General features: G+C 43.4%; 3 protein-coding genes across 4 annotated transcripts; all 3 read left to right on the forward strand.

The window, feature by feature from the left end:
* The first annotated feature begins 844 nt into the window (after nt 1–844).
* Nucleotides 845–8,651, forward strand: LOC115163791 (P2Y purinoceptor 12-like). 2 transcript variants are annotated; one of them, XR_003869813.1, is made up of 4 exons: nt 845–962; nt 1,314–1,578; nt 1,703–3,957; nt 7,993–8,651. XR_003869813.1 is itself a non-coding variant. In XM_029715965.1 (3 exons), exons 2-3 carry the CDS (start codon nt 1,327–1,329, stop codon nt 2,537–2,539), a joined length of 1,089 nt encoding a protein of 362 aa, XP_029571825.1. In that variant the 5' UTR covers nt 845–962; nt 1,314–1,326; the 3' UTR covers nt 2,540–4,187. The 2 variants fall into 2 exon arrangements, 1 of the variants encoding a protein (XP_029571825.1); XM_029715965.1 differs by lacking the exon at nt 7,993–8,651 and having other exon boundaries at nt 1,703–4,187.
* Nucleotides 8,070–9,041, forward strand: LOC115163922 (P2Y purinoceptor 13-like). Its single transcript, XM_029716116.1, has one exon. It carries the CDS (start codon nt 8,070–8,072, stop codon nt 9,039–9,041), a length of 972 nt encoding a protein of 323 aa, XP_029571976.1.
* Nucleotides 9,042–11,844: 2,803 nt separating this feature from the next.
* Nucleotides 11,845–18,161, forward strand: LOC115163792 (P2Y purinoceptor 13). The gene is made up of 2 exons (XM_029715966.1): nt 11,845–11,888; nt 17,056–18,161. Exon 2 carries the CDS (start codon nt 17,064–17,066, stop codon nt 18,054–18,056), a length of 993 nt encoding a protein of 330 aa, XP_029571826.1. The 5' UTR covers nt 11,845–11,888; nt 17,056–17,063; the 3' UTR covers nt 18,057–18,161.
* Nucleotides 18,162–22,917: the final 4,756 nt, after the last annotated feature.

Below are 22,917 nucleotides of genomic sequence, written 5' to 3' on the forward strand. Positions count from 1 at the left end.
CAGCATTGTCCATGACATATGGGATTGGGCTCTGGTCAAAAGTAACGCACTACACACTGAATATACGAAACATTAAGAACACCTGCTCTTTTCATGACAGACTGACCAGGTGAATCTAGGTGAAAGCTATGATCTCTTATTGATGTCACTTGTTAAATCCACGTCAATCAGTGTAGATGAAGGGGAGGAGACAGGTTGAAGAAGTATTTTTAAGCTTTGAGAAAATTGAGACATGGATTGTATATGTGTGCCATCCAGAGGGTGAATGGGCAAGACAAAATATTGAAGTGCCTTTGAACGGGGTATGGTAGTAGGTACCAGGCGCACAGATTTGTGTCAAGAACTGCAATGCTGCTGGGTTGTTCACGCTCAACAGTTTCCTGTGTGTCGACACAAGAATCGTCCACCACCCAAAGGACATCCAGCTAACTTGACACTGTGGGAAGCATTGGAGTCAACTTCTGCCAGCATCCCTGTGGAACGCTTTTGACACCTTGTAGAGTCCACGACCCGACGAATTGACGCTGTTCTGAGGGCAAAAACAGGGGGGTGCAACTCAACAAGTGTTCTTAATATTTTGTCCACTCAGTGTACCGCGTACTAACACACACACATCAGCTGATGGCCAGATTGTGCAACAGGATAACATTCATGAGAGGGTGTTGTGGACTGCAGGAACCTGGGGGGGACCAGACTGTCTTTCCTCTGAATGGCATGACCGGAAACAAAAGCAGAAGGGAGAGAGAGAGAGAGAGAGAGAGAGAGGAGAGAACATGTCCACACATTTTGTTAAAGAGAGAGAGAAGGGTATTTTCAAGCATTTCTCTGTCTTGAAGAGCCCAAACCCCTGCATTCCAAGTAGAGTATCTAACAAATCCAACCCGCCGAGAGAGAAGAAGTCACGGTCCTCCAGGATCCTCTTTCAGGACCAGTCAGTCTCAATCTTCCCCTTGCATACTCAGGTGGGTTCACGTAGACACATCAGACAGGCTTACACCCAAAACAAAATGGAATAAGATATTACAACTCGTGTAATTTTGATAGTTAAACATTTTAATGTTTGTTAATTGTAAAAAAAAAAAATCCTGGCTGTACGTGGTTCCAAAGTTCATCTGCAGTGCATTTTGTGAGTGTATTCATCATAATTTTTTAATTCAATTTAATAATGTATTCTGAATATAAAAACTAATTGTTTTGTATGGGAGGGCAGCTATATTATCTCTAAGTCAGTCATCATTACAGTAAGTAATGGATGAAATGAAGAAGTATACAGTACTGTACAACTTTCACCTCTTTTATTTTGCTTCATACAGCACAGCCCTAGATATGGACAGCACAACAGGATTCGCCATGACCCCTGTCAATCACAACCACACCAACAGCAGCTGTTCCCGTGACAACGTGCTGAAGACTGTGGTGTTTCCTGTTCTCTACTCCCTCCTCTTCCTGTTGGGCCTGTCCCTCAACGGCCTGGCAGTGTGGGTGTTCTTCAGCATCCCCAGCCGCTCCCACTTCATCATCTACCTCAAGAACATTGTGGTGGCCGACGTCCTCATGACCCTCACCTTCCCCTTCAAGGTGCAGTTACAATTATAATAATCACATTATTAATAAAAATTATAATATTAATAACTATGAAAAAAGTATGAATAAACAGCAATTAAATCACTGACTGTGCTAAATGAATGTGTTTTTCCTGTAGGTGCTGTCTGACTCCAACATGGCGTCCATGGGTCTGCGTGTCTTTGTCTGTCGTGTCTCCTCTGTGCTCTTCTATCTCACCATGTACATCAGCATCCTCTTCTTCGGCCTCATCAGCATCGACCGCTGCAGGAAGACCCTCCAGCCCTTCAAGGGGACCAACGCGGCCCGTCTGTCACACAGGAAACTGCTCTCTGGGGTTATCTGGTGCTCCCTGCTGGCCCTCTCCCTGCCCAACATGGTCCTGACCAGCCGCAGCCCCACCTCGGTCTACTTCAAGTGCAGTGATCTGAAGACGGCGGCTGGTATGCATTGGCATGAGCTGGTCAACCATGTGTGCCAGGTCATCTTCTGGGGCAACCTGGTGACGGTGATAGTGTGTTATGCCCTCATCACCAAAGAGCTGTACAGTTCCTACGCCCGCGCCAACGCTTACCGTGCTGGTGGAGCCAGCAGAGCTGGTACTGGTAACGGGCAGCGCCAGCCCCGGAGAAAGACTGTGAGTTCAAACGTCTTCCTGGTGCTGGCCGTGTTCTTTGTGTGCTTCGTGCCGTTCCACTTCTCCCGCGTGCCGTACACCATGAGCCAGACCCGGGGACGCATGTTTGACTGCAACCTCAAGCTGTTCTTCTTCCAGTTAAAGGAGAGTACACTCTGGCTGTCCTCCCTCAACTCCCTCCTGGACCCTCTCATCTATTTCTTCCTCTGTAAGTCCTTCAGGACCACCCTGTTCAAGACGCTCCGTCTCCCACCTGGGACCTGTAGCTGGCTCACTGGGGTAGGGCCGGACCCCAACACAGGCAGTACCCCTCTGGGAGACTCCTCTGCTTGTCAGTAGCGAACTAAAGCTCTCTTCTGGAGGACTTCCATGTATTGTGGTCTGATGAATGTTTCACAGAGGATCATACTGCCCTCTACTGGAAGGCTGACGGGAACTGAACTTAGTGTTGGTTGTAGCTCTGTCTGGGCAATGGAAAGAGTAGAGTAGGAAACGCTGCACAGACCAGTGATAATTACAATAATATGCAAACCAGTCTGTAACACCAGTCTGTAACACCAGTCTGTAACAGTTTGTAGAATGTCATAACCCCCTCTAAACGTCACCATAACCTCATGCCAAAGGAAATCACCTAAGGAAGTCACCTAGTCTCTCTCATAACAGCTTAGTTCCCCATACTGGCATTCTGCTTTGACCTCATTATTTTTAGGCTTTAGGAACAGAAATTAGAGACATGTAATTATGTGTAACCATTGCACAGCACGAATGCCTATATAATGTACAGCAAAACGTTCTATACTACATAAACTTGTGAAATCTAAATATTTTTTCTCTCCCATTCGTTGATCCATGTCTTTAACCATTCTTCAACAAAACAATCCCTGATTTCTCTGATGCATTGAAAGCCAGATGTTCTGTACGTTTAGACAGACAGTATGCAACCTATTAACAGTTGGCCTAAGGGCAGGTGGGAGCCTGCAACCTACTGTACAGTGATCACAGAGGAACCTAGAAAAAACAAGCTGTGAGTGGCCGGAGGCTTTCCAGAGAAGTAGCAAGATGTGAAACAACACCAGTAAAAACCACACTGCTAAAGACAGCTGAAAGTGAATGTGAAAACAATAGTTCATGTGAAAGAAACCCTTTCTTTCACATGAACTGTGTGTGCATAGTGTAGGAGCGTGAGGGAGAGAAACACGTCTGATCTTTTAAATAATAATTATTTCCAGGATAATTAAAAAAACACCAACCTCCCTGTGAAAATATGTCAAACATATGTAACCTCCCTAACCTGCCGAATCCAGGTCACTGGTGGGAGAAATACTATCCGCATGTGCAGATGCTAGCAGCAGTTCACCATTCATGACAACAACAATTGTCCCATCATATGGCTCAGTTGGTAGAACATGGCTCTTGCAACGCCAGAATTGTGGGTTCGATTCCTGGGCCACCTATACATAAAATATATGCATGCATGACTGTTAGTCACTTTGGATAAAAGCATCTGCTAAGTTGCATGATATTGTTATATTATAAGAAGTTTGGGCAGCTTTTTTTCAGTTGTGGTCAAAAGCCAAAGATATTGATAACTAACCCTGTGCTTTAGCTCTTATCTTACCACTTCCCCATCTTCAGGAAGTGTATTAGGTGACGTAGCAAACGCAGTCCCAATACATCGCAGTAACATATCTCACACGTAAGCATAGACATCTTAGTGCCTTTCCTCCATGACAAGATGGTTTTTCACAACTTCACCGGTGAGTTTCCTTACTTTATTTATAATAATAATAACACATCATGGACATTTTGTTTCTTAAACAATATTGTATGTAAATATCCCAAATCTGACAAAAGGATGCCTTTGACACAGAAAGAATAAGCTTTGAGAAATGTTTCCTGTGAACTTTATGAATCACAATCATTACACTTTTATGCTTTCAATTGTATTTTGCAATAACAATAAACTATTAATTCACACAATGAAAATGAACCACATCGTGGTGTCAAATTTATGTTTTAATTTCAAAAACATTAAAGGGGCAATCTGTGTTTGGTATATACATTTTTTTACTTTTGAATGAATACTTTTTAAGCACATTTTTACTCCTGAACTTATTTAGGTTTGCTATAACAAAGGGGTTGAATATTTTTTGACTCAAGACATTTCAGCTTTTAATTTTCTAATTATTTTATCAGTGGAGATCAAGTTTATAAATTGCCTGGCTGGGCAGATGGATTGCTCAATGGATTGCGCAGTGAGATGGAACAGATTAAATAGGCATTTCAACATCATAGATTTAGGCGGTGGTAACTTGTGGAATAAACCGCAGGAATGAGGTTTTAACCAATCAGCATCCAGGATTAGACCCACCCGTTGTATAACCTCCAATATTCTATATGGACAAGTTGTTATGCTATTTTGAGTGCTATGCCATTTGGTTTGAAGTGGCTTAGAAAATGTAGCCCCTACCACTCCCATTCTTTCACTAGCAGAGATGCTGTCGGTGGGGTAAGTAAATAAAGAAAACAAAGCCATATTTTGGTCAATGACTCTCAAGATCACTTTTTGTAGTGAATTGAATGGCTTTTTCTTAATACAATTAAGTATATTTCAAATTGTTGTGAACTGCCTCTAAAACATTTTACTGCAGATTATTGGTAGTCTTAAACAAATCTACTTTGAAACAAAAGTCTACACTTCACACACATGGTTATGGGCTAAAGAAAGGAAGACTCCTGTACCATGTCAGATAGAGAGTTGAAATGTATTACATTTTGAGTTTGCACAGAAGACTGAAATATTAACAAAACAGTTTTTTAACATAGAAACACGAGAATTTCGTCTTGTTAAATTTTTTATAATCTTGATTAATTATGAAAAATATTAATAACATTCCACCCATGAGGCCAAAGAGGGTGCTTTTGGTCATTGACAGCAGGAAAGGGCTGCATTGCAGTCATTTTTAACACATAAATATGACAAAATTCTGTTCGAAACTCAAAACTGTTCAAAACTACATTTAATTTGATAGAATATGCAAATTAATCCATACATGTCTATTGATGCACCTGTGCGTCAATCTAAGTAACGTAAAAAAATAAAAATAATAGGATAGTTACAATTTGTACTGTAAATGTTTGCAACAGAACTATAATAAACACAGCTACAAACTGTAATAGAGATGAGATGTGAGTTTCCATGGGAAACTAAGATAGTTACTGTCTATACTGTAAAATAGTGTAACAGAAAACTATTGCCACCCAGCAACTGTGTGAAAAAACACCAGTGTAATATCCCTATGGTTAGTCTAGCATAAACCCAATACTGGAGAATGAAGCCAACAGTGTAATATTACTGTGTCTATAGTTCTGGTTACTGTGTCTATAGTATGTGTCTATAGTACTGTGTCTATAGTTCGGGTTGGCAGGATTTAAGGGAAAGTGCGTTTATACTGTAACTGTGCTTAGTCCTGCAACGATCATCTCTCGCTAAGCTAGCTACTTTGCATAGCTCGTTCACCGTGGAACACAAGTGTCTGGGCAAGACACGCCCTGTGAGAGATGAAAACGTGGTGCACCTCCCAACACCTGGCTTACTCTTAGGGGAGAACTGCAAGTCTGGCTGAGTGGAACATACACAGTCTACCAATCTTGCGGGTTAGGCACGGTCCCCGAACCCGAAAGCTAGAACCGTGAGGGTTCTGGTGGACAAAACCCTCAGCGCTGCAATACTGGTAGACCAAACTGAGTATCGCCCAGGTTGGTACACTGTCACAAGCAATAAAAACAAGGAAAGAACCCAAAGGAGATGGCACAAGCCAAAACCGAATGGAGGGACAGCAGAGCACCCTGATGGAGAGGCTAACTGCTCCAAGCTATTGAATAGCAGCCGGTATACTTCTGATAGTCTTCTGATAGAGAGGCTAACTAGCTAGCTGCTCCAAGCTATTGAATAGCATCCGGTACACTTCTGAAAAATACTTCTGATAGAGAGGCTAACTAGCTAGCTGCTCCAAGCTATTGAATAGCATCCGGTACACTTCTGAAAAATACTTCTGATAGAGAGGCTAACTAGCTAGCTGCTCCAAGCTATTGAATAGCATCCGGTACACTTCTGAAAAAGACTTCTGATAGAGAGGCTAACTAGCTAGCTGCTCCGAGCTATTGAATAGCAGCCGGTACACTTCTGAAAGAGACTTCTGATAGAGAGGCTAACTAGCTAACTGCTCCGAGCTATTGAATAGCAGCCGGTACACTTCTGAAAGAGACTTCTGATAGAGAGGCTAACTAGCTAGCTGCTCCGAGCTATTGAATAGCAGCCGGTACACTTCTGAAAGAGACTTCTGATAGAGAGGCTAACTAGCTAACTGCTCCGAGCTATTGAATAGCAGCCGGTACACTTCTGAAGGAGACTTCTGATAGAGAGGCTAACTAGCTAACTGCTCCGAGCTATTGAATAGCAGCCGGTACACTTCTGAAAGAGACTTCTGATAGAGAGGCTAACTAGCTAGCTGCTCCGAGCTATTGAATAGCAGCCGGTACACTTCTGCTCTTATACACTCTAACTTAGAGCTCTTACCAAGCAAATCCTCTCTGGAATGAGCTGAGAAAAGGAAGAGGTGGATGTAGTATGTCGGCTACTACAGTATTTAAGGGGGTCAGCCGCAGTCTCACGGGACTAATCTGAAATCCTTCCTCAGAATATATCCTGCTGCGCAGAGGGATACCCATATTGGAGTGATCAGATCTAGTGCTATATGACAGGTTTTTTTTTGCATGGGCTTCGTCTCAAACCACCGCATCCGTCTATGTCGGCCTTCTGCATCTGCAGTAGAAGGTGGCCGAGCTACATCTTTGTTTTTCAGACCATCCAAAAAAATTGTTCTTCTCGTGAAAACGTCTGTAGCGTCCGAACGGTTTGGCCTAAACACAATGGTGTTCTCCGTTTTGCTCTATGATCCCCACAAGCTCCATGGGACTCGTCTGAAGTCCGTAATGCTGATATGCCAACTTCTGTCTGTAGCGTCCAAACCTTTTGGGCTACAAACCACTCTGTGGAAAGGGGAGACTCTCTTGAACACGATGATATTCTCCTTTTTGCTCTATATCCCCCACAAGTGTCACGGGACTCATCTGAAGGTAACCCATACAAATGAATGGAAGTATGGAGATGTTTCTTATACCTCCAAAATATAGGACAGCGACTTCAAAACCTTATTTCTTATGATACATTTGTTTACTGTCTTTTTAGCGATTTCTGAATGTGTAATTCAATGCGTGGGCTATAATAATAAAGGCCAAATATTTTATCAAATAATTTTTCGAAATATTTTTTTATACCTAAAGGCATCCTAAAATTCCAAAACAAATGGCTAAATGATCCATGGTATGACCATCTTAAAACACTCCATATGTTAGCTTAGTAACATATGGAATTGAGGTTAACAGTCATTTTGGTCCATTTTCATTTCAGATAACATTAATTGCATGTGTAAATATGTTTTGATAAGAAATCAGTTTATAAATGATTGATATATAGATATTATCCATTGAACATGCTAACTAGGACTAGGTTTAACCTGTCTCTGGGAAACCAGCCGGTAGTGGTTTTCTGATGGGGTACGACACTAAGCACATGATCCATTTATATTTTTAAAATGTATTCTTCAAGAAGCAATAGCTACATATCATTTATTCATAATTCCTAAAATGGATGTACCAATGCAGATTTCCCCTTTAATCTAGAAATGAATTATTATTTTAATCATTTTTCTTGCTATCCTCATTTGCAGATTCCTCAAAACTAGTAGCCACAATGACATCACTTTCCCCTCTAGCGGACTGTGGCTTTAATGAAGATACCATAAATATGGCTATATCAAGTCTCTACTTCCTGTTGTTCATCCCGGCCCTCATCATCAATGGGGTTGCAGTCTGGGTCTGCATGCAACTTCGGTCAACGTCTACCTTCATGGTGTATCTGAAGAACCTTCTGGCTGCTGATCTTCTCATGACCCTGACCATCCCTGTCAAAGCAGCCAAAATCCTGCCCAGCGCTCCACTGACTCTGAAGGCCTTTGCCTGTCGCTACTCTGATGTTATTTTCTACCTCTGTATGTACATGAGCATCATTCTGTTGGGCCTCATCAGCCTGGACCGCTTCTTTAAGATCGTCAGGCCCTGTGGCAGGTTGTTGGGTCAGAACCTTGTCTTCGGTAAAGTGCTGTCAGCTTCCATCTGGGTGGTGCTGTTAGCCACAAATGTCATTCCAACCATGATCCTGACCAATCAGGATCCCACAAACAAGACTAAAGAATTCTGTATGGCAATGAAGAGCGATGCAGGACAAGGTCTTCACGGTGGCGTGGTCAAATTAAACAACGCAATCTTCTGGGTGGTGTGTGTTCTTATTTTTGTCTGCTACATATGCATAGCAAGGAAGGTTTTTCAATCATACAGGAAATCAGGAAGCAGCAATGATGAAGGGAGGCATAAGACCAAAGTGCGTGTGTTTTTGGTTCTGGTGGTTTTCCTGGTGTGTTTCGGCCCCTACCACTCCATACGGATCTTCTACACCTCGCTTCGGGATACCTCAACAACCAGCTGCACTAACGTTACCTTACGGATCTGTAAGGAGATCAGCTTGTGGATGTCAGCCATGAACGTCTGTCTGGACCCTCTCATCTACTTCTTCCTGTGTAAGTCCTTCAGGATCAGCCTGTTCAAGACGTTCCGTCTCTCACCTGGGACCAGTAGCTGGCTCACTGGGAGAGGACCCAACACAATAGAGGATCAGACCCCAACACAGGAGGGAGACTCCTGTGCCTGTACAGAAAATTAAAACTCTTTGGAATGATCTACTTTATGTTGTGAGAAGTTCTGTTTGACAGAGTATCATACTGCCCCCTGGTGTAGGGTTAACTATCCAACTAGTTATACTAGAAATGAATCCACCAGATGCAATGTACTATCCAACTAGTTATACTAGAAATTAATCCACCAAGTCTAATGTACTATCCTACTATTTATATTAGAAATGTTACGTTACAGCCTTATTCTAAAACGGAATAACTACATTTTTCCCTCATAAATCTACACACAATACACAATAATGGAGGGCTGTATAGGCCCCATTTAAAATCGACATGCTTGTAGTGGAGCGAGATCCTTGGTGTCCACATCACCAACAAACTGTCATGGTCCAAACACACCAAGACAGTCGTGAATATGGCACGACAACACCTTTTCCCCCTCAGGACACTGAAAAGATTTGGCACGGGTCCCCAGATCCTCAAAAAGTTATACAGCTGCACCATCGAGAGCATCCTGACCGGTTGCATCACCGCCTGGTATGGCAACTGCCTGGCATCTGACCGTAAGGCGCTACAGAGGGTAGTGCATACGGCCCAGTACATCACTGGGGCCAAGCTTCCTGCCATCCAGGACCTATATAATAGGTGGTGTCAAAGGAAGGCCCAAGAAATTGTCAAAGACTCCAGTCGCCCAAGTCATAGACTGTTCTCTTTGTTACCCCACGGCAAGCGGTACCGGACTGTTAAGTCTAGGACAAAAAGGCTCCTTAACAGCTTGTACCCCCAAGCCATAAGACTCCTGAACAAATAATCAAATATGGCCACCAGGACTATTTACATTGATACCACCCATCCTCCATTTGTTTTTACACTGCGGCTACTCACTGCTTATTATCTATGCATAGTCACTTTACCCCTACCTACATGTAAAAATTATCTCAACAAACCTGTACCCCCGCACATTGACTCGATACTGGTAGCCCCTGTAAATAGCCTCGTTATTGCTATTTTAATGTGTTACTTTTTATTTTATTTTATATTTTTTACTTTGGTTTATTTAGTAAATGTTTCCTTAACTCTATTTATTGAACTGCATTGTTGGTTAAGGGCTTGTAAGTAAGCATTTCACGGCAAGGTCTACACCTGTTGTATTCGGAGCATGTTATAAATAAAAGTTTATTTGATTTGAGTTGATTTATTTGGAATGATAAAGCAAAAACAGGTTTTTAGAAATGTTTGCTAAAAACAGACATACCTTATTTACATAAGTATTCAGACCCTTTGCTATGATACTCTAAATTGAGCTCAGGTGCATCCTGTTTCCATTGATCATCCTTGAGATGTTTCTACAACTTGATTGGAGTCCACCTGTGGTAAATTCAATTGATTGAACATGATTTCGAAAGGCACACACCTGTCTATATAAGGTCCCACAGTTGACGATGCATGTCAGAGCAAAAACCAAGTCATGAGGTCAAAGGAATTGTCCGTAGAGCTCCGAGACAGGATTGTGTCGAGGCACAGATCTGGGAAAGGGTACCAAAACATTTCTGCAGCATTGAAGGTCCCCAAGAACACAGTGGAAGAAGTTTGGAACCACCAAGACTCTTCCGAGCAGCAGGGACTGGAAGACTAGTCAGCATAGAGGGAGAGATGAATGGAGCAAAGTACAGAGAGATCCTTGATGAAAAGAGAGTTCAGGACCACAGACTGGGGTGAAGGTTCACCTTTCAACAGGACAACAACCCTAAGCACACATCCAAGACAACGCAGGAATGGCTTCGGGACAAGTCTCTGAATGTCCTCGAGTGGCCCAGTCAGAACCCCGACTTGAACCTGATCTAACATCTCTGGAGAAAGCTGAAAATACCTGTGCAGAGACACTCCCCATCCAACCTGACAGAGCTTGAGAGGATCTGCAGAGAAGAATGGGAGAAACTCCCCAAATACAGGTGTGCCAAGCTTGTAGCATCATACCCAAGAAGACTCAAGGCTGTAATCGCTGTCACAGGTGCTTCAACAAAGTACTGAGTAAAGGGTCTGAATACTTAAATGTATATTTCATTTTATTTTTTTTAACCTGTTTTTGCTATGTCACTATGGGGTATTGTGTGTAGGTTGATGAGGGGGGGGGGACGATTTAATCCACTTTAGAATAAGGTTGTAACGTAACAAAATGTGGGAAAAGTATATTAGTATATTCAAAATGAATCCACGGGGTGTGATATAGTACTGAAGTCCACACATTTACATTAAGAGAAGAGACAGAATCTTTTTTTTATGAAGTTTGCAATGATGATGATTGCGGTGATGATTATGTTATTTTTTTGTTGTTGCATATAGTACCAATGCATGCTGGGACAGTAGGCTGCAAGGACTGAATATGTGTGCATTAGGCTAACTATTAGCTCTCCGGTGTTTTCCATATTGTATTACCATGGTGTGTTGTTTATGTTTGTATGTTGAAATCACAAAATTAATTTCCATGTAAATGGACAAGTAAAGTATACTTCATATCATATACTATTTAAATGACATACTAATAAAGGAATAAAGTGGTCCTATTAGGTTTCAGATATATTTCTGGTTGTCTGGTTAATCTACAGTATGTCAAGACAAGACTATATTGTGTAAAATAATGTTGGGTAAATGATACACTGTATTAGAGAGTCACAATAGCATTATCAGCTGTTCTCACTGTTGCTTTAGTGTCACTCTATTTCCCTGAATTTCCCTGGATTTGCATCTGTCTGGACATGTAGAGCCTTCTTGGGTAATTCAAGGGAAATTCAAGGTGTGAGTCTCATGAATTGGCGTTGTGGCAGAGTTCCACACCACAGTACTGTCCTGTCTGATCACTGATTCTCTTCGGGTAGGTGAGTAAATCTTTAGTTCACTTGCGTCTTCTTATCTTTACTCTGAGCTGTTTTATGCATTGCTTCATCAAGGTACACTTAAAATAAATTATAATGGGTTTATAAGTATAGTTAATAAATTGCTATGTATTTGTTTACTGGTTCTATAGTATCTAAATATTTAATAAGGAGTTATAAAACATTCATGATTATTTGCCTAACACAGATTTGTGGGTTGTGTTCTCTTGTTGTCTCAAGAGATTTCTATTCATGGAGAAAAAAGGTTTTATGATTTCATTAGTGCTCAAAAACAGGTATTTGAAGTGAGTTTCGTAACGTCCACTCAAATGAATTATGATTCAGATGACACCAATTACATTGACTTGAATAATGATATTAACTACTAATGCTTATTAATGCAAATGAATTAAAGAGCTTAGGCAGAGGAAAACACAAATGAGTACTGCTATCTAAAAACTACACCTCTCAGCATTCACTCCAGTCTCAGTGCTTCAGTCCTACTTCAGCTGGTTGTCACTTCAAATCATTAAAATAACTCCCTATAGCAAATAGTCAGATGATTATTTAAGGTATCCTTTATGCTCAATACTCAATTGACGTTGTATTGTACACTAGTTGAAAATGAAAAAATAATGAATGTGTCAAGCAACGTACACTCCCTTGTTAAAGAAAGAAACTTTGAAAGTCATAAACAAAAATGGCAAGTCTACTATGTATGTAACTTAGATAGAGACAGAGGTGGGGATAGTTCAGTGAGGATGTACATACAGGTCTATAAGCTAATGCTAACAAAATATAGGGATAGAGGTGGGAATAGTTCAGTGATGTAGATACAGGTCTATAAGCTAATTTATTTGTATTTATTTCACCTTTATTTAACCAGGTAAGCTAGTTGAGAACAAGTTCTCATTTATAATTGCGACCTGGCCAAGATAAAGCAAAGCAGTGCTACACAAACAACAACACAGAGTTACACATGGAATAAACAAGTGTACAGTCAATAACACAATAGAAAAAAAAAGAAAGTCTATATACAGTGTGTGCAAATGGCTAGAGGAGGTAAGGCAATAAATAGGCCATAGTAGCAAAGAAATTAACATTTAGCAAATTAACAATGGAGTGATAGATGAGCAGATGATGATGTGCAAGTAGAAATACTGGTATGAAGAAAAGTAAATAAAAACAACATGGGGATGAGGTAGGTAGATTGGGTGGGCTGTTTACAGATGGGCTATGTAGAGCTGCAGCGATCGGTTAGCTGCTCAGATAGCTGATGTTTAAAGTTAGTGAGGGAAATTTAAGTCTCCAGCTTCAGCAATTTTTGCAATTTGTTCCAGTCATTGGCAGCAGAGAACTGGAAGGAAAGGCGGGCAAAGGAGGTGTTGGCTTTGGGGATGACCAGTGAGATATACCTGCTGGAGCACGTGCTACGGGTGGGTGTTATTATCGTGACCAGTGAGCTGAGATAAGGCGGAGCATTACCTAGCATAGACTTATAGATGATCTGGAGCCAGTGGGTCTGGCGACAAATATGTAGCGAGGGCCAGCCGACTAGAGCATACAGGTCGCAGTGGTGTGTGGTATAAGGGTCTTTGGTGACAAAACGGATGGCACTGTGATAGACTGCATCCAGTTTGCTGAGTAGTATTGGAAGCTATTTTGTAAGTGACAGGATTGGTAGGATAGTCAGTTTTACAAGTGTATGTTTGGCGGTGTGAGTGAAGGAGGCTTTGTTGCGAAATAGGAAGCCGATTCTAGATTTAATTTTGGATTGGAGATGTTTAATATGAGTCTGGAAGGAGAGTTTACAGTCTAGCCAGACACCTAGGTAATTGTAGTTCTATTCTAAGTCAAAACCGTCCAGAGTAGTGATGCTAGTCGGGCGAGCGGGTGCGGGCAGCGAACAGTTGACAAGCATGCATTTGGTTTACCAGCGTTTAAGAGCAGTTGGAGGCCATGGAAGGAGTATTGTATGGCATTAAAGCTCATTTGGAGATTAGTTAACACAGTGTCCAAAGAAAGGCCAGATGTATACAGAATGGTGTCGTCTGCGTAGAGGTGGATCAGGGAATCTCCCGCAGCAAGAGCGACATCATTGTTATATACAGAGAAAAGAGTCGGCCCGAGAATTGAACCCTGTGGTACCCCCATAAAGACTGCCAGAGGTCCGGACAACAGGCCCTCCGATTTGACATACTGAACTCTGTCTGAGAAGTAGTTGGTGAACCAGGTGAGGCAGTCATTTGAGAAACCAAGACTGTTGAGTCTGCCGACAAGAATACGGTGATTGACAGAGTCGAAAGCCTAGGCGAGGTCGATGAAGACGGCAGCACATTACTGTCTTTTCGATGGCGGTTATGATATCGTTTAGTACCTTGAGCGTGGCTGAGGTGCACCCGTCACCAGCTCGGAAACCGGATTGCACAGCGGAGAAGGTACGGTGGGATTCGAAATGGTCAGTGATCTGTTTATTAACTTTGCTTTCAAAGACTTTAGAAAGGCAGGGCAGGATGGATATAGGTCTATAAGAGTTTGGGTCTAGAGTGTCAACCCTTTGAAGAGGGGGATGACCGTGGCAGCTTTCCGAAAGAGAGGTTGAACAGACTGGTAATAGGGGTTGCAACAATGGCGACAGATAATTTTAGAGAGGGTCCAGATTGTCTAGCCCAGCTGATTTGTACGGGTCCAGGTTTTGCAGCTCTTTCAGAACATCTGCTATCTGGATTTGGGTAAAGGAGAAGCTGGGGCTGTGCAAGCAGCTGCGGGGGGTGCAGAGCTGTTAGTCGGGGTTGGGGTAGCCAGGAGGAAAGCATGGCCAGCCGTAGAGAAATGCTAATTGAAAATGTTGATTATCGTAGATTTATCGGTGGTGACCGTGTCGCCTAGCCTCAGTGCAGTGGGCAGCTGGGAGGAGGTGCTCTTGTTCTCCACGGACTTTACAGTCTCCCAAAACGTTTTGGAGTTAGAGCTACAGGATGCAAATTTCTGTTTGAAAAAGCTAGTCTTTGCTTTCCTGACTGACTGCATGTATTGGTTCCTGACTTCCATGAAAAGTTGCATATCCTGTGGACTAGTGACAGTGATGAGGGGTGGTTGTTTGACCGCGGACCCATAGCGGATGCAGGCAATGAGGCAGTGATCGCTAAGATCCTGATTGAAAACAGCAGAGGTGTATTTGCAGGGCAAGTTGGTCAGGATAGTATCTATGAGGGTGCCAATGTTTACGGCTTTAGGGTTGTACCTGGTGGGTTTCTTGATAATTTGTGTGAGATTGAGGGCATCTAGCTTAGATTGTAGGACTGCCACGGAGTTAAGCATATCCCATTTTAGCTCACCTAACAGAACGAAATCTGAAGATAGATGGGGGGCAATCAATTCACATATGGTATCCAGGGCACAGCTGGGAGCTGAGGGGGTCTATAACAGGCGGCAACAGTGAGAGACTTATTTCTGGAGAGATACATTTTTTAAATTAGAAGTTTGAACTGTTTGGGCATAGACCTGGAAAGTATGATAGAACTTTGCAGGCTATCTCTGGAGTCGATTGCAACTTCTACCCCTTTTTGATGGAAAATGTTGTAGTTGGGTATGGAAATCTCCAAATTTTTGGTGGCCTTCCTAAGCCAGGATTCAGACACGGCAAGGACATCAGGGATGGCGGAGTATGCTAAAGCAGTAAGTAAAACAAACTTAGGGAGGATGCTTCTGATGTTAACGTGCATGAAACCAAGGCTTTTTCGGTTACAGAAGTCAACAAATGAGAGTTCCTGGGGACACGCAGGGCCTGGGTTAACCTCCACATCACCCGAGGAACAGAGGAGGAGTAGGATGAGGAAACGGTTAAAGGCTATAAGAACTGGCCGTCTAGTGCGTTGGGGACAGACAATAAAAGGAGCAGATTTCTGGGCGTGGTAGGATAGATTCAGGGCATAATGTACAGACAGGGGTATGGTGGGGTGCGGGTACAGTGGAGGTAAACCCAGGCACCGAGTGACAAGAGAGGTTGCATCTCTGGACACGCTAGTTATGCTGGGTGAGGTCACCGCATGTGTGGGAGGTGGGACAAAAGAGGTGTCTGAGGCATGTTGAGTGGGACTAGGGGCTCCGCAGTAAACTAAAACAATGATAACTATCCTAAACAACAGTGTACAAGGCATATTGACATTTGAGAGAGCCATAAAGCGAGGCATAAAGTAATCACAGGTGTTGATTGGGAGAGCTAGCTAAGACAACAACAGGTAAGACAACAACCGCTAATCAGCTAAGACAACAACAACAGGTAAAATGGCGATGAATTGGCAGAGAGGGTCAGTTAACTACTCACAGGGCCTGAGTTCTAGGCTGGGGCAGACAGATAAACAAAAAAATAAACAAAATGGAGTACCATGATAAATGAACAGTCCAGCAGGCATCAGCTATGTAGCCTTGTGATCATAGGGTCCAGTGAACAGCAATAGATGGAACAGGGAAGCCGCGGGGTAGTTGTTACTACACTAGCATGCGGGAGACACAGTGTTTAAAGTTAGCAGGCCGGGGTAAGTAGAAGCGTCTGCTCCGATGTCCGGCAAAGGCCGGTTGAGGACACAGCGGATGGAGTTACGTTGGCGGACCAGTCGTGGTGGTACGGCGGGGGGCCTTGTCGACAAAGGGTCCAGGCCAGATGGCGAAAGAGGTATTGTAGTTGTAGTAATTTTATTTTCTAGCCAGGAGATGCGCCTGGCTTGCGGCTAACTGGTGCTAGCTTTGGGGCAGGGGTATTAGCCACTATAGCCACTCGGTAGCAGCTAGCTAGCAGTGATGATCCGATGCAAAGGTCCAGAGCTTACGACAAGGATCTGGTGGAGTAGTGGATTCTAGCCATGTTGGGGTAGAGTCCGGGAGGCATCGGCTGTGTAGCCGAGTGATCACAGAGTAGGCCGGGAGGTGGGCCTGGCTCAGGGCTAGCTTTGGGGCTGGGTCACTCCATGGCAGCTAGCTAGCTTGTTATTGCTAACAAAAGCAATGCAAATCATGTTAAATGATGCATGGTGATTCAAAGGTTTTCCTCAGTGTCTTCATTTTGCATGTTTTCGTGTTGACCTAGGAAAGTCCTTGAATAAGTTCCTCATTTGGCAAACAATGGATTAGACTGAGATATTTCCATAACTTTTCTTCTCCCTTTTTTCAGATGCTACAATGACATCTAACCTGACATCCCCCCTGTTTCTTCTGGACTGTGGCTCTTTCAATTATCACGACCTAGATGTGGTTATCCCATGTCTGTACTTTGCAATGTTCCCGCTTGCCTTGATGTTGAATGGGGTCGCATCCTGGGTCTCCCTGCACCTGAGCTCAACCTCCAACTTCATGGTGTATCTGAAGAACCTTGTGGCCGCTGACCTTCTCATGACCCTGACCATGCCTATTGTGGCGGCCAGTAAACTTCCTACGTCATCTGTGGGGTTACGACTGTTCTCCTGTCGCTACTCAGGTGTCATCTTCTACACATGCATGTACACAAGCATCACTCTACTGGGCCTCATCAGTCTGGACCGCTTCTTCAAGATTGTCAGGCCCTGTGGCAGGTTGTTGGGTCAGAACCTGGTCTTCGGTAAGGTACTGTCTGTCTCTGTGTGGGTGGCGCTGTTTGGAGCCACTGCTCTCCCTACCATTATCCTGACCAATCAGGGTGCCAGCAACAAGACGGATGCCTCCTGTATGTCCATGAAGAGCCCAGCTGGGGTCAGACTTCACACAGTGGTGGTTGTGTTCATGGATGTCTTGTTCTGGGCCGTGAGCATACTGGTTGTAGTTTGCTACATGTGCATCACCAACAAGGTCCTCCAGTCCTTCAGAAACTCCGGCAGCAAAAACAGCCAGGGCAAGCAAAAGACAAAGGTCCGTGTCTTCCTGGTTCTGGTCGTGTTCTCTGTTTGCTTCATTCCATTCCACATCGTGCGGATCCCACACACCATTCAGCAGACCAACAATGTCAAGGCCTGTTCTCAAGTCTCCATCAGCATCGCTCAAAAGGTGACCCTGTGGCTGTCCACCGTCAACATCTGCCTGGACCCACTCCTCTACTTCTTCCTGTGCAGGGAGTTCAGAGAGAAACTTATGGGGATGCTGAACCGAAGAGGGACACCTTCACAAATAACATCAGGCACCACAGAGAACCGCTCAACATAGACAGGGAGAAGTATCATCCAATTGGACATTTCTCTAATTGAGACAAAAACATATTGTAGGCTAAATAGGGGATTTGAATAAAATTTCCTGAGGAAAGCTAAACAACTTTGTCTTAGATTGGTTTTCTTTTGTTCTATACTTGTTCAAATGTTTCTACCCATATTTGTTGGAGAGCAAGTTGGATTAATGTGATATGTGGTTGTCTCACCTAGCTACCTTAAGATGGATGCACTAAATGTAAGTCACTCTGGATAAGAGTGTCTGATTAATGACTAAAATCTAAATGTATAATGAATTAGGTCTGTCATGACGTTGGCCTCTTTGGGTACAGGAAGGACAGTTGACCCCCTCCCCTTTGTACCATCACCCAACCTACCTTCCCCCCAACCCAGGGTTGTAAAAATTCCAAGAGGAGAATCTACTACAACATGTTTCATAGAGAGACAAAGGAAATTCTTCCAACTCATAGAATTGGAGAACCTAGCGACATGTGTGTTCTGGAGAAGATATGGAAGATTGATGAAGACTCCAGCTACGAACTGATCCGCTTGGTACAATTTTGTGATACTCAGAAGAGACAATATAGCCATATTACCCTAAAACGGTCTACATGATAGCCTCAGCGATGAGACTGAATCCACATGGGTGTATACAATGTATTATTAAGGATAAAGCTATTTGTAATACATTGAGATGCTATGTACTGATGTTAATGTGATAGAATTATATTTCTGTAACCAAGTCTAGCTCAGTCATAGGCACGCCCCCAGGGACACATACAGGACCAGGCGTCATTTGACAAGCCTGTTCTCTGGGTACTATAAAAGACCCCCTGATTTACATTTCTACAGACCAGGCCTCCACTCCATCGTGAGTTTGGCCCAGAGGTTTGACCAGCCAAGTATTCTACTGAAAGTGAACCATACCACGTGGTTAACTTTTAGACTATCGATATCGACAGAATAAGAACAAGTCTTTGATATTAATTATTAGTCTGCAGCTAAGTAAATTATATCATCGAACGCGAAGACCAACCACATCCATTCTATGACGACATTCATGAATGTCGCTCTGAACGATCCATTCTAACCGAGAGAGAGAGAGAGAGAGAGAACACTGACAAACTCTCCATCAGAACAAAACTCTCCAACAAGAATCCCGACGACACATGAGCGTAAATATATATTGATATTGCAATTGTTCCCGAATGAGTGAGCCTTCAATTGTTAATATTAATGAACTCTGTGTAACTTCTCAGCTTACCGTTTTATGACCCATTGTCTAACAGACCAGCCATGCTTGTTAGCCAGTAGGGCACATTACTATGCCAATCCTTGGTGACGATAATTACTGTTTGTATGTTTTCTGTTAATTACTTAGTGTAGTAAATAAATGATTTTAAGACAATTGATGTATGGATGATTTTAGTAAAGACTGGGTTCGTGCAGATAACCAAGAATTACAACTTTCATGATGAGACTGAAACAACATACGGGTTAAGATTGACTGCTATCGATGTAAAATATTACTAAGTATTTTAAGAGTTTATTCAGAGGATAACAGCTCTATAAACGTTCTTCTGTGGTGCCCCGACTTTCTAGTTAATTACATTTACATGATTAGCTTAATCAGGTAATATCAATTACAGAGAAATAATTTTATAAGTTAGCATGTCATATCACTTAATCCGGCATAGCCAAAGACACGACAGGTCACACAAGTTGTTATTTCACTGTTACTTTAGCTTGTTATCACAGAACATGTAAAGCCACCCATTGGGGCATAAACTGGTTGAATCAATGTTGTTTTGACATAATTTATCAACGTATTGTGACGTGGAATCTACGTGAAAAAATACATTGGATTTGACGACCAGGTGCTTTCGCTCTCTGAGGCTGACATGAGTAAAACTCTCAAAAGAGTGAATAATCACAAAGTTGCCAGCCCAGATGGCATCCCCTGGGCCGCGTCCTCAGTGTGTGTGCTGACCAACTGGCAGATGTCTTCTCAGATATATTCAACCTGTCCCTGTCCCAGGCTGTAGTCCCAATCTGCTTTAAGTAGACCACCATTGTCCCAGTGCCCAAGGAAAACAAGGTGACATGCCCAAATGACTATCGTGCTGTTGCCCTCACCTCAGTCATTTTTTTAAATTTACTTAACCCTTATTTTACCAGGTAAGTTGACTGAGAACACATTCTCATTTACAGCAATGACCTGGGGAAGAGTTACAGGGGAGAGGAGGGTGGATGAATGAGCCAATTGTAAACTGGGGATGATTAATTGACCATGACATTATGAGGGCCAGATTGGGAATTTAGCCAGAACACTGGGGTTAACACCCCTACTCTTACGATAAGTGCCATGGGATCTTTAGTGACCACAGAGTGTCAGGACACCTGTTTAACGTCCCATCCGAAAGACGGCACCCTACACAGGGCAACGTCCTCAATCACTGCCCTGGGGCATTGGGATATCTTTTGGAGGAATGGTTGCCTCCTACTGGTCCTCCAACACCATTTTCAACAGCATCTGGTCTCCCATCTAGGGACCAACCAGGACCAAACCTAGTTAGCTTCAGAAGCAAGCCAGCAGTGGGATGCAGGGTGGTATGCTGCTGGCGCAGGGCGGTCATGAAGTGCTTGGAGAGGCTGGTCATGGCCCACATCAAGGCCAGTATACTGGGCACACAATTTGTCTACTGTCTAAAAGATCCATGGAAAATGTTATTTCCATCGCTATTCACACAGCCGTAAAACCTCTGGACAAGAGGAACACCTATGTGAGAATGCTGTTCATTGACTACAGTTCAGCATTCAACACTATTGTTCCCTCCAAGCTCGACACCAAGCTCAGAGCCATGGGTTTGGACATCACCCTCTGCAACTGGATCCTGGACTTCCTGACGGGCAGATCACAGGCTGTGAGGATTGGCAAAAACACCTTCTCCCCACTGACTCTTAACACGGGGGTCCCCCAGGGGTGTGTCCTCTGTCCTCTGCTGTACTCCCTGTTCACCCACGACTGTGTTGCTTTGCACGACACCAACTCCATCATCAAGTTTGCTGATGACACCACGGTTGTAGGCCTGATAACCAACAATGACGAGTCAGCCTATAGGGAGGAGGTAAGTGAACTGGCATTGTGGTGTCACGACAACAACCTTACCCTCAATGTCAGCAAAACAAAGTAGTTGATTGTTGACTTCAGGAAGCAGAGGAGGGAACATGCCCTGATCCACATCAACGGGACTACAGTAGAGAGTCACAAGTTTTAAGTTCCTCAGCGTCCACATCACCAAGGACTTGTCATGGACTAACAACACCACTCTTGTCAAGAGGGAGCAACAGCGTCTCTAATTCCTAAGGCGGCTGAAGAAAAACCCAGGATTCAACTAAAAATAGACAATACATATAGGCCTAGGATTTCAAGCTTTGGTTGATTTCTAATTTAATGTTCAAATTAATAATTGATGTGTTGGATTCACATCTCCGTCTCAACCAAAAATGTAAGTTAAAGAATAAGACTAAATCAAATCTAACTTTATTTAAAGTGCATTTAAAGACGTGAATCCAACATGTCAATTATTAATTTGTAGTCAAACTGGATATTGAATTGTGTTTGGTTGTCAACGCAACCAAATATCAACATTTGAAGGAGATGTATCTTCTGTTTGGATAGTTCCATCCTTAAATGCACTTTAAAGATGCAATATGCAGAAATCACCCCGCCATTTCCTGGTGGCAAAAATTGTAATTTGATCATATTACTCCAGTGCTAGCCTCTCTACACTGGCTTCCTGTTAAGGCTAGGGCTGATTTCAAGGTTTTACTGCTAACCTACAGGCATTACATGGGCTTGCTCCTACCTATCTTTCCGATTTGGTCCTGCCGTACATACCTACACGTACGCTACGGTTACAAGACGCAGGCCTCCTTACTGTCCCTAGAACTTCTAAGCAAACAGCTGGAAGCAGGGCTTTCTCATATAGAGCTCCATTTTAATGGAATGGTCTGCCTATCCATGTAAGAGACGTAGACTCGGTCTCGACCTTTAAGTCTTTATTGAAGACTCATCTCTTCAGTAGGTCCAATGATTGAGTGTAGTCTGGCCCAGGAGTGTGAAGGTGAACGGAAAGGAACTGGAGCAATGAACCTCCCTTGCTGTCTCTGCCTGGCCAGTTCCCCTCTCTCCACTGGGATTCTCTGCCTCAAACCCTATTACAGGGCTGAGTCACTGACTTACTGGTGCTCTTCCATGCCATCCCTAGGAGGGGTGCGTCACTTGAGTGGGTTGAGTCACTGACGTGATCTTCCTGTCCAGGTTGGCACCCCCCCTTTCGTTCATGCCATGGGGGAGATCTTCGTTGGCTATACTCGGCCTTGTCTCAGGATAGTAAGGGGTGGGGGCTGTGCTTTGGCAAAGGGGGTGGGGTCATATCCTGCCTGTTTGGCCCTGTCCGGGGGTATTGTCGGACGGGGCCACAGTGTCTCCCGACCCCTCCGGTCTCAGCCTCCAGTATTTATGCTGCAATAGTTTATGTGTCAGGGGGATAGGGTCAGTCTGTTATATCAAGAGTATTTCTTCTGTCTTATCTGGTGTCCTGTGTGAATTTAAGTATGCTCTCTCTAATTTTCTTTCTCTTGGAGGACCTGAGCCCTAGGACCATGCCTCAGGACTACCTGGCCTGATGACTCCTTGCTGTCCCCAGTCCACCTGGTCGTGCTGCTGCTCCAGTTTCAACTGTTCTACCTGTGGCTATGGAACCCTGATCTGTTCACCGGACGTGCTACCTTGTCCCAGATCTGCTGTTTTCAACTCTCTAGAGACAGCAGGAGCGGTAGAGATACTCTGAATGATC

Source organism: Salmo trutta, chromosome 26 (genome assembly GCF_901001165.1).
Source record: "Salmo trutta chromosome 26, fSalTru1.1, whole genome shotgun sequence".
In the NCBI taxonomy this organism is placed as follows: domain Eukaryota; kingdom Metazoa; phylum Chordata; class Actinopteri; order Salmoniformes; family Salmonidae; genus Salmo; species Salmo trutta.